Source organism: Chiloscyllium plagiosum, chromosome 22, assembly GCF_004010195.1.
Source record: "Chiloscyllium plagiosum isolate BGI_BamShark_2017 chromosome 22, ASM401019v2, whole genome shotgun sequence".
Taxonomy (NCBI): domain Eukaryota; kingdom Metazoa; phylum Chordata; class Chondrichthyes; order Orectolobiformes; family Hemiscylliidae; genus Chiloscyllium; species Chiloscyllium plagiosum.
The window spans coordinates 688,003-700,528 of NC_057731.1; the positions used below are offsets into that span (position 1 = coordinate 688,003).

The 12,526-nt window shown below is 41.6% G+C and overlaps 1 protein-coding gene across 3 annotated transcripts in view; it reads left to right on the forward strand.

The window, feature by feature from the left end:
* dna2 (DNA replication helicase/nuclease 2) overlaps nt 1–12,526 on the forward strand; it is a 126,896-nt gene that overhangs the window by 64,962 nt on the left and 49,408 nt on the right. For all 3 annotated transcript variants that reach the window (XM_043712247.1, XM_043712248.1, XM_043712250.1), the window contains exons 10-11: nt 5,879–6,073; nt 9,291–9,521. In XM_043712247.1, the coding sequence (XP_043568182.1) occupies nt 5,879–6,073; nt 9,291–9,521 (426 nt within the window). The remainder of the gene's footprint in view (nt 1–5,878; nt 6,074–9,290; nt 9,522–12,526) is intronic.

Below are 12,526 nucleotides of genomic sequence, written 5' to 3' on the forward strand. Positions count from 1 at the left end.
CCCATTTGGAGTACTGTGTCCAGTTTTGGTCCCCACACCTCAGGAAGGACATACTGGCACTGGAGCGTGTCCAGCGGAGATTCACACGGATGATCCCTGGAATGGTAGGTCTAACATATGAGGAGGAACGGCTGATCCTGGGATTGTATTCATTGGAGTTTAGAAAATTAAGGGGAGATCTAATAGAAACTTACAAGATAATAATACATGGCTTGGAGAGGGTGGACGCTAGGAAATTGTTTCCGTTAGGTGAGGAGACTAGGACTAGGAATTAAAGGGGGTAAATTCAGAACAGAAATGCGGAGACATTTCTTCAGCCAGAGAGTGGTGGGCCTGTGGAATTCATTGCCACAGAGTGCAGTGGAGGCTGGGACGCTAAATGTCTTCAGGGCAGAAATTGATAAATTCTTGATGTCACAAGGAATTAAGGGCTGCGGGGAGAATGCGGGTAAGTGGAGTTGAAATGCCCATCAGCCATGATTGAATGGCGGAGTGGACTCGATGGGCCGAATGGCCTTACTTCCGCTCCTATGTCTTATGGTCTTATCACTATTGAGATTTCATTCTTAATCATCACAATGTAGCTGGAGATTTCATTTGGGATGGTAAGGTTCTAAAGCATGTTCAAATTAATAAGTAGCAGGAGGTGATGGATGTTTTAACGGACATAAAGGTACATATATCCTTGGGGCTTGATGAAATATTTTCCAGGCTGCTATGAGAGGCAAAGGAGATTGCTGGGGTCTGAGAGGAGAAATTTGATACTTTGCTTGGCACTGGTGAAGTGCCAGATGACTGGAAGTTCCTTTGTTCAAGAAAGGCAGCAGAATAGGTTTACAGACCAGTTAGTCAGACATCAGTGGTAGGGGAATTGTTGGAAAAATATTCTGAGGGGCATGATTAATCAACACTTGGAAGGGAAGGGATTTATCAGGGATAGTCAGCAGTGGTTTGTTGGAGGGGGATTCTGTGAGACTAAGTTGAGTTTTTTTGAAAGGGTGACTGAAAATGTTAAGGGTAGTGCAGTTGATGTGGTTTAGTTGGACTTCAGTAAGGCTCTTGACAAGGTCCCACATGGAAGGCTGTCTACAAGGTCAGAGCCCTTGGGATCTGAGGCAAGTTGACAAACTGGATCCATAATTAGCTGACAAATGAGAGGCACAAGTTGTTGGTGGAGGTTTTTTTTAATTGGAAGCCTGTGACCAGCAGTGTGCCACAGGGATTGATGCTGGGATCCTTGCTGTTTGTTATGTACATTAATATCTTGGATGTGAAAGAAGGTATAATTAGTAAGTTTGTAGATGGTGCAAAAACGTGGCTGTGGTGGAAGTCTGATATTGATCAGCTGATAAATTGGACAGAGCAATGACAGGTGGGGATTTATTCCTGATAAGTGTGAAGTGATGCATTTTGAGAGGTCTAATACGGGAAGGGTTTACTGTATGAATGGTAGGTCCCAAAGAGGTACGGAGGAATAAAGGGACTTTGAAGGGAAGTCCACATTTGATGCTGGGATCCTTGCTGTTTGTTATGTACATTAATATCTTGGATGTGAAAGAAGGTATAATTAGTAAGTTTGTAGTGCAAAAATAGTGCAGGATAGGCACATCCCTTTGAAAACAAAGAGATAAGAAAGGCAAGATTCGTTATCAGTGGATGACAGGAAAAATCGTGAGACTAGCCAAGAGGAAAAGGGAAGTGTACATAAAGTTCAGGCAGCTAAGAACAGAACAGGCTTTGGAGGAATATCGGGAGAGTAGGACCATTCTTAAACGAGGAATCAAGCAGGCTAAAAGGGGTCATGAAATAACTTTAGTGAGTAGAATTAAGGAGAATTCCAAGACCTTTTATTCACACATAAGAGGGAAGAGGGTAACTAGAGAAAGGGTCGGTCCACTAATGGATAAGGTAGGAAGATTGTGTGTCGAACCTGAGAAAATGGTTGAGATTTTGAATGAGTACTTTGCATCATTGTTCACTGAGGAGAGGGACATGATGAATGTTGAGATTAGAGATAGAAGTTTGTTTACTCTGGATCACGCTGATATAAGGAGGGAAGATGTGTTGGGTAGGCTAACGGATATTAAGGTGGACAAATCCTCAGGTCAGGATGGGATCTATCTCAGGTTGTTGAGGGAGTCGAGAGAAGAGATAGCTGGAGTCCTGGCAGATATCTTTGTGGCATCCTTAAATACAGGTGAGGTGCCAGAGGACTGCAGGTTTGCGAATGTTGTCCCCTGTACTAGAAGGGGAGTAGGGATATTCCGGGTAATTACAGACCAGTGAGGCTGATGTCAGTGATGGGAAGGTTGCTAGAGAGGGTACTGAGGGATAGGATCTATTTATATTTAGAAAATAATGGGCTTATCAGTGATAGGCAACATGGTTTTGTGCGGGGGAGATCGTGCCTTACCAAATTTAATAGAGTTCTTTGAGGAAGTGACCAAATTGATAGATGAAGGAAGAGCTGTTGATGTCATATACATGGACTTTAGTAAGGCGTTTGATAGTGTTCCCCATGGTAAGTTAATGGAGAAAGTGAAGTCACATAGTGTGCAGGGTGTTCTAGCTAGGTGGATAAAGAACTGGTTGAGCAACCGGAGACAGAGAGTAGTAGTTGAAGGGAGTTTCTCGAAATGGAGAGAGTGACCAGTGGTGTTCCACAGGGATCAGTGCTGGGGCCACTGTGTTGTTTGGGATATGCATAAATGATCTGGAAGAGGGCATTGGTGGACTGATCAAGTTTGCAGATGACATGAAGACTGGTGGAGTAGCAGAAAGCATGGGGACTGTCGAAGAATACAAGAGAATATAGATAGACTGGAGAGTTGGGAGGAGAAGTGGCAGATGGAGTTCAACCCGGGCAAATGTGAGGTGATGCATTTTGGAAGGTCTAATTCTAGAGTGAACTATACAGTAAATGGAAGAGCCTTGGAAAAAGTTGATGGGCAGAGAGATCTGGGAGTTCAGGTCCATTGTACCCTGAAGGTAGTTGCACAGGTGGATAGAGTGGTCGAGAAGGCATATAGTATGCTTGTCTTCATCGGACAGGGTATTGAGTATAAGAACTGACAGGTCCTGTTAAGATTGTTACAAGACTTTGGTTCGGGCGCATTTAGAATAGCATGTACAGTTCTGGTCGCCACATTACCAAATTGATGTGGACGCTTTGGAGAGGGTGCAGAGAAGGTTTACAAGGATGTATGGAAGGTGCTAGCTATGAAGGGAGGTTGAGTAGGTTAGGATTGTTTACATTAGAAAAAAGGAGACAGTGAGGGGAGGTGTGGGAGCTAATTGAGGTTTACAAAATCATGAAGGGTATAGACAGGGTGGATAGATATAAGCTTTTTCCCAGGGTGAGGGATTCAATAACAAGAGGTCACGTGTTCAAGGTAAGAGGAGAAAAGTTTAAGGGAGTACACATGGAAAGTACTTTACACAGAGGGTGGCAGGTGCCTGGAATGCGTTGCCAGCAGAGATAGTACAGGCAGGCACGGTAGATTCATTTAAGGTGCGCCTGGACAGATGCATGAGTAGGTGGGGAGCAGAGGGATACAGATGCTTAGGAAATGGGCGATAGGTTTAGACAGTGGATTTGGATAGGCACAGACTTGGAGAGCTGAAGGGTCTGTTCCTTGGCTGTAAATTTTCTTTATTCTTCTATTTTGTTCTTTGACCTTGGTGTCAAGTACATAGATTCCTGAAAGTGTCAGTACAGATGAAGACAGGGTGGTGAAGGCATACGGGATGCTTGCCTTCCTTAACCACTTATATAATGTAGGAGCAGGGAGGACTTGTTGCAACTTTATAGAGCATTGGTTAGGCCATATTCTGTGCATTTCTGGTCATCACACTATTGAAAGGATGTGATTGGATTGGAAAGGGTGCGGAGGCGATTCACTGGGATGCTGCCTGGTATGGAATGTCTGTTAGGAGGAGAGACTGGATAGTGGCTTGGTTTGTTTTTCCTTGAGCAGAGGAGGCTGAGTGGAATCTGATTGAGGTACAGTTGGTTCTAGTGTATCGTGTGTGTTTCTTCAACACGAATTGGCTTTAATGCGATTGAGGAATTTAGACTGTTGTTTGTAGAATGCAAACTTTCCTTATCTGTATTGATTAAATTGTGATTCTGGCCCCATTAGTTTAAATGATGTTCGCAAGGTTTGTAGCTCAGGTTGAGGTTTAGGGTGTAGGTTTGCTCGCTGAGCTGTAGGTTTGATATCCAGACGTTTCATTACCTGGCTCGGTAACATCATCGGTGGTGAACTCCAAGTGAAGCGAAGCTGTTGTCTCCTGCTTTCTATTTATATCTTTCTCCTGAATGGGGTTCCTGGGGTTTGTGGTGATGTCATTTCCTGTTAGTTTTTCAACCCCTCAGAAAACGAACAGGAAATGACATCACCACAAACCCCAGGAAACCCATCCAGGAGAAAGATATAAATAGAAAGCAGGAGACAACAGCTTCGCTTCACTTGGAGGTCGCCACTGATGATGTTACCGAGCCAGGTAATGAAACGTCTGGATATCAAAACTACAGCTCAGTGAGCAAACCTACACCCTTTAAATGATGTGGCTATTGCACAATTTTCTTATAACGTGAGATTGCACGAGAACGGAACCATCAGCCATGATGCGGAGGTACTGGGGTGGACAAAGTCAAAAATCTCTCAACTCCAGGTTATATTCCAACAGGTTTATTTGGAAGTACAAGGTTTTGGAGCGCTGCTCCTTCGTCAGGTAGCTAGTGGGGCAGGGTCATAAGTGGTGTGTCCTATGATCCTGCTCCACGAGCTATCTGATGAAGGAGCACGCTTCGAAAGCTTGTACTTCCAAATAAACCTGTTGGACTATAACCTGACATTGTGATTTTTAGAGTAATATCAGAACAGACTGTATACCTAATTATGAGAAGCATAGAGTAGACTGTGAGAGTCTTTTCTCCATGGCAGAAGAGTCTAAGACCAGAGGGAATAAGTTGAATATTTGGACTAAGTGGTTTAGTGGGGATCTGAGTGAACGTTTTTCACCCCAAGTTTAGTGGAAATGCGGAATGTGCTGCCTGAAGGTGGAGGCAGGTATGCTTGCAACATTTTAAGGAGCATCTAGATGAATACTTAAAATGAATTTCTCTCTCCTGTAATAGTGGGGCCTAAAGCACAACTTCTGATTGTTACTGTACACTTCAGTTCAATCTTCAACTGTTGCTTACACTACCTTTTTTGCTTTAGCCTTACAACAAACTTACTAACTTTAATTCGCTGTGATTGCCCTACTTATTCTTGTAACAAGAAACATCGTTCCAGCCTGGTGCCAGTGTTCCATGAAATGGAAGCCCTCTTTCCTATGCTAGTTCTTCAACGACAAAGTCACTTCCCTAATTTGATTATCTATGACTTAGGTATTCAAATTTTATGGTGGTATGAACCAGGCTGACTCCTGTATCCTTATTCCCAAGCAGAAGTGCTCATGTCTGATTCCACATCACCAAGGAATCAAATTTATGTTGTAAAGCTATGAAATTTCAAATGTAGTAGGTGAACTGCATACTGAAGGGCAGAAAGGTGAAATGACCAGAAAATATAGAAGCACAAGTATGTCATTTGGCCTTTAGAACCACTCCACCATTCAATTCGATCATGGCTGATCTGATAATCTTCAACCCCACCCTTGTTTTCCTTTACCCTGTGATTTCCTTGCTGGTTTAAAGATCTGTCTCTCAGCCTTGGATATACAGTACTTAACCCAGCTTCCACATCCCTCTTTGGTAAAGAATTCCCCAGATTTATTACTTCTGAGAGAAGAAATTCCTCTGTGAATATGATGAGATTGTAAATTGGATATTGTACTCTGATGGATTAAGCTGTTCTGTTTTCTACAGGGCAGTGGAGCAGGATTTGGAGGACAATTCTGTACCTGCAGATGTGAAACCAATTCTGCAGCAAGATACTGCGCACTTGAAACTTGTACACTTGCAATACTTCCGGCTCTGGTACTTGCTGTGTGTTCTGGAGACACAAGCGGTCGATAAGAAGGGAGTACTAAGAAACATTTGGCTGCGCTCTGCAGAGGAAAGGTGAGAAAGAATCCACAATATCCAAGAACCTTGTGATGTGAAGTGTCTTTGTGTGGGCTGCTGGTGGGTGTAGAACTTAGTGGCCAGATGTGATGGCTTTAGTGTTTGGTGTGTGAGGTGGAGCTTGGTGGATGACCTTCACAGGCTGATGCAGGAGGGGATTTATGGAAATCAGATTTCAGTTTATCCAGAATTCCAAAGTTTGGAACAATTAGGGTTTTCCTGTGGTTTGTGTTTGATTTAGGACTGCATATCTGGTATAGAGTCAGTGTTGCAAACAGAAACCAAAACAGAAATTGCTAGAAAAACTCAGCAGTTTCAAGTTCTGAACTCAATTCAACTTGTGAAGAACGATCACTGAACCCAAAATGTTAACTCTGCTGTCTCTTCACAGATTCTGCCAAACCTGATGAGTGTTTCCAGCAATTTTGTTTTGTTTCGATTTCCTGCATCTGCAGTTCTTTGATTTATTTATAATTAGAAATGGTGAATTTTCAATGACTTGCCGGTCACCACTTCTGAGAATCTTTAGGTCTCAATTTATTTACTGAAGATCTAGAATGTTGCTGATTATATTCTTTATTTTATATATTCTACACCTGATCATAATGTTCAAGATTTAATGTTTAAGCTACTGCATTTTGCTTCAAAATGATTAGCTTTTTATCTGAATCTTGGTAGGTGTCATATTCTTTCAGATGTTTGCTTTGTTCCAGTAAGTGGATCTCCACTCCAGTGATCCAGATTACACCTTAAACTGCTGAGTACTGTGTCTAGATAAGTGATGTCAAGTCCCCAGGACTGAAACACCACGTCTTGCTGGAGATGTTTTCAATATTGATCTCTGATGTATGTATTGTCCAAATGGTTATTCGTCAGTTGAACAATGTGCCAAATTCAAGCATCCCTGAACCTGGTATTCGATTTGGCTGTTGATCAGGATCCCTGGTCAATTTTTCTTCTCACCAGAGAAAACTGTTGCATTGTTGAAAATGAGAACTTTGAGTTTTGAGTGTCAGTATTGAGAAGGCTTTGGGTGAGATTCTCCATTTGTTTTGTAATAGCAGTACAGAGGTTCATCCCAAAGAAAAGAAAGGTTATCCGGGACAGGGGGGTGGTGGAATTAGACAGCCATGGCTGACAAAATGAAGTCAGGAAATGTATCATAGAAAAAGAGAGAGCCTATAAAGTGGCCAAGAGCATTGGGAAGACTATAAAAACAAACAGAGGATGACAAAGAGAGAAATAAGGAAGGGGAGGGTCAAATATGAAGGTAAGCTAGCCAGTAATATTAGAAATGATAGTAAAAGTTCCTTTCAATACGTAAGAAACAAATGAGAGGCAAAAGTAGAAATTGGGCCACTCCAAATTGATGCAGGAAGGCTAGTGATGGGAGATAAGGAAATGGCTGAAGAACTTAATAAATACTTTGTATCAGTCTTCACAGTGGAAGACATGAGTAATATCCCATCAATTAAGGAGAGTCCAGGAGGAGAGTTGAGTATGGTAGCCATTACAAAAGAGACAGTGCTGGAAAAGCTAAAAGGTCTAAAAATTGATAAATCTCTTGGCCTGGATGGGCCACATCCTAGAGTTCTGAGGGAGGTGGCTGAGGAAATAGCGGAGACGTTGGTTGTAATCTTTCAAAAATGACTGGAGTCAGGGGAAGTCCCAGATGATTGGAAAATCTGTTGTAACCTCCTTGTTCAAGAAAGGATCAAGACAAAAGATGGAAAATTATAGGCCGATTAGCCTAACCTCAGTTAAGTAAAATTCTAGAATCCATTGTTAAGGATGAGATTTCTAAATTCTTGGAAGTGGATCAGATTAGAACAAGTCAGCATGGATTTAGTAAGGGAAGGTTGTGCCTGCCAAACCTGTTAGAATTCTTTGAAGATGTAACAAGTAGGTTAGACCAGGGAAACCCAGTGGATGTTATCTACTTAGACTTCCAAAAGGCCTTTGATAAAGTGCCTCACGGGAGGCTGCTGAGTAAGTTGAGGGCCCATCGTGTTTGAGGTGAGCTACTGGTATGGATTGAGGATTGGTTGTCTGACAGAAGGCAGAGAGTTGGGATAAAAGGTTCTTTTTCGGAATGGCAGCTAATGAACAGTGGTGTCCCGCAGAGTTTGGTGTTGGGGCCGCAGCTGTTCACTGTATATATTAATGATCTGGATGAAGGGAGTGGGGGGCATTCTGGCAAAGTTTGCCGATGATATGAAGTTAGGCGGACAGGCAGGTAGTTCTGAGGAGGTGGGGAAACTGCAGAAAGATTTAGACAGTTTAGCAGAGTGGTCCAAGAAATGGCTGATGAAATTCAACGTGAGCAAATGGGAGGTCTTGCACTTTGGAATAAAGAACACAGGCGTGGACTATTTTCTAATCGGTGAGAAAATTCATAAAGCCAAATTACAAAGGGATCTTGGGAGTGCTGGTGCAAGATTTTCTAAAGGTTGACTTGCAGGTTGAGTCTGTGGTTAAGAAAACAAATGTAATGTCATTTATTTCGAGGGTTGGAATGTAAAAGCAGTAGTATGCTACTGAGACTTTATAAAGCTCTGGTTAGGCCCCATTTAGAATACTGTGTCCAGTTTTGGGCCCCACACCACAGGAAGGACATACTAGTTCTGGAGCGCGTCCAGCGGAGATTCACACGGATGATCCCTGGAATTGTAGGCCTAACATACGATGAACGGCTGAGGATACTGGGATTGTATTCATTAGAGTTTAGAAGGTTGAGGGGAGATCTAATAGAAACTTGCAAGATACTGCATGGCTTAGAAAGGGTGGACACTGGGAATTTGTTTCCATTAGGTGGGGAGACTAGGACCTGTGGACACAGCCTTCGAGGGGGTCAATTTAGAATGGAAATGAGGCGACATTTCTTCAGCCAGAGAGTGGTGGGCCTGTGGAATCCATTGCCATGGAGAGCAGTGGAGGTCGGGGCATTAAATGTCTACAAAGCAGAGATTGATAAATTCTTGAAATCACAAGGAATTAAGGGATACGGGGAGAGTGCGGGTAAGTGGTGTTGAAATGCCCATCAGCCATGATTGAATGGCGGAGCAGACGCTATCGGCTGAATGGCCTTACTTCCACTCCTATGTCTTATGGTTTTATGGTCTTTTTTTATGAGAGAATTTTCCAAGTATGAGAAGAACAGTATACTGTCTTGACATTGTCTAATGTTTGTGCTTGGATTATTTTATTTCAATAGGGAACTGCAGGGATGCTGTGTTGCTAACCTTGTGCGCAGTGATTGCATCCAGACCATTGCTGATGGACAGTATGAGCACAAATTCACACGGAGAGCTGGGTCAATATCGAAAACTACGCTAATGGTTGGAGACAGAGTGGTTGTCAGTGGTCAGAAGAAAATGCTGCTTGCTGTCTCTTCTGGATATGTCACTGATGTCTGCTCATTCCAGATCACATGTATATTAGATCGGTAAGGGATCCATTCATGTCAGGATTCTGTTAGAAGTACTAAACCTGAAGTCCAATAGGAGAACTTTGACTGGGATTTATCACTTCTGGGATTTTATGGTATGTCGTTTTGTGTAGGGAATCAGTCTGTAGAAACCAACTAGAAAAGCAAATGTAAAAATATAGTGCTTCATATAACTACAATACAACACTACTCGAGACAGCAACTGATTGCCTTGCGAGATTATTTCAGGTGACCGTTTGTTGTCAATTGCAATGCTGTGGATCTAATTTTACATGTAGACCAGACCAGACCAGTTAAGAACATAACACAAGAAATGGATGCAGGAGTGGGCTATTCAAACTCTCAAGCATGTCTGGACATGATTTAAAATGTTGCCTGTTCTTCTCCTCCTTTCATCCCAGGAGCAATCTGGTGAATCTGTTTTGAACTGCTTCTAATGCCAGTTTTTTTTTCTTTTTAATTATGAGGACCAGAACAGTACACAACTCCAGTCCTCACCTGTGCATTTGTAACAAACTTATCTACTTCAACCCCTTCAACAATAAAACCCAAAATTCCATTTGCTGCCTTAATTACTTGCTGCACCTACATGCTAATGTTTTGTGTTACACGTACAAGAATGCTCACAAACTCCTGTGATGCACTTTTTGGGAGTCTCTATCCATGTAAATAATGGTCTGATTTATGATTCTTCTAAAGTGCAGAAGTTCACACTTTCCTCCATTGAACTCCATCTGCTAAATTTAAGATGACTCACTCAACCTATCTATATCATCTTGCAGATTCCTTATGTCCTCACTGCAACATGCCATCTAAAAGTGACAGGTTTTCTTCCCTAAAAGTGAATCAGATTTTTGTTTTGCAACTATTGATGATATTTGTTGTGTCACTGTTAGGGAGACACGCTTTTAATTCCAGATTTAATTATTTGGATTGGTTAAGTTTGAGCCCATGTGCCCAGATTTGGCCTCTGGAATTGTCCAGTGACTTGCGGTTGCAACAGCTACATTATGGAAAGTTGTCCAGGTATATCTTGTGCACAAAAAGCAGCTTCACCCTGGTCAATTACCACTTCATTATAGAATCTGAGAATTGTTACAGTGAAGGAGGCAGCCATTTGGTCCACTGCATCTATTGGTCCTCCAAAGGAGCTAATCACCCATTGTCACTACCTTGCCTTTTCTCTGCAGGCCTGAAAATTTGTCCTTGTCAGATAATGATCCAGTTTCCTTTTGGAAACTACAATTAAATCTGTCTCCATCACATTTTCAGATACTTCACTCCAGATCATAACCATTGAGGGGAAAAGGTTACTTCAGATCACTATTTTTATTTTTGGCAATTATCTCAAATCTGAACACTTTGCTTCTTGATCAGTTCCTTCTATCAACCCTGTCCAAGCCATAATGAAATTAAATACTCCTATTATATCTCCTTCCAACCTCTAAGAGAAGAGTCACAATTTCTCCAATCTTCATGCACTGCCAGCTCATCATGGAACAATTCTTATGAATTGTTTCAGGATCCTCTTGAAGTCTCATCCTGCCTGAAGTGTTGTTTCCAGAACTGAATCTACTATTCCAGTTGAGGCTGAATCAGCATTTAAAAGATATTTGACATAAGCATGAAAAGAAGCACGTTATTATTCTTATTGATAAATCCAAGAATTCCTTGTGTTTTATTAACTGCTGTCTCTCAACCTACGCTGCCATTTTCAATGATTGTTGTGTGTGTATATATATATATATACCCAAGCCCCACTTCCTGTTTTAGAAATGGACCCATTTTGATTTGCCTTTCCGTGTCCTTCGTAAGAAGTGAAATGCTTCACATTTCATTGCCACCTATGTGTCCATTCTGACCGTCTGTATGGGTTTGCATATATGTTAACTGCCACTGTCTTTTCATATTTCCTCTTACTTTTTTATATTAGCTTTTGTTACGACACGGAGGTGAACCTATCTGTTAATTAAACCAAACATCCAGAAAAGCTCACCTCACCTCGTAGTCTATTAAAATCTGACTGAGAACTCCCAGATTCCACTATTTAAAGTAAATGTATTTTCTAACTCTAAAAGTGAAGATTAAACAAAAACTATTCACAAATCTAAGCCTCTTAACTGCTTTCTATCTGCATCCAATTCTAACAATATACTGTTCTAATAAGACACTTATTAAAATTACATCAACTTAATTTCAAGACCACACAGTTTCTGTTGTCTTCTGTGTCTTCACTCTTCTGGCTGCTGATTTCCCTGGATTGTCGTCTTTCTTCTTACTGTGAGTATGTTTCATGTGAAAAGGTACCTTTGATAGAGTGTTTCCTAATTTCTCTAAGAGCAAGATGGGCATTTAGTTCTCCAGGAGTTTTTCTCTCCTTACAGCAGTTGCTTGGTGACCAATTCTCAAAATGCCTGCATTTGTATACCCCCCCGCCAACATTGGATCGTCTCATTGGTTTGATGTTGACAAAACAATGCATTTAAATTCGATTAGGTTTTAGCATCCTGGGGCATCATTTAAAGTGGTTAAGTTTGAATTGTTGTCAAAACAGCAACGAAAACTCAGATTTCCACTTCATAGCCAAATGTTACATATTTTCAATTTTCTAGTATATTGTGGGACTCTCATCCAGCCATACACTGGTGCTTGTCAGCTCTCAGTTCAGAACAGCATTCTATGTTTCTTAAAGGTACAGTAAATGCCTTTGACTTCATAACATTTCTTCAAGTTGAGCTCCTGGCCCTCTATATTTATATAATAAAGCAAACCAGTGCAGATTTGCATCAGTATTTATTGTGGAAAAAGATATGGAAGATATAGACCGTAGGGAAATAGATGGTGACATCTTGCAAAATGTCCAGATTACAGAGTCTAAATGTCTTGAAACGGGTAAATGTGGCTAAATCCCCTGGACCTGATCAGGTGTACCCGAGAACTCTGTGGGAAGCTAGAGAAGTGATTGCTGGGCCTCTTGCTGAGATATTTGTATCATCAATAGT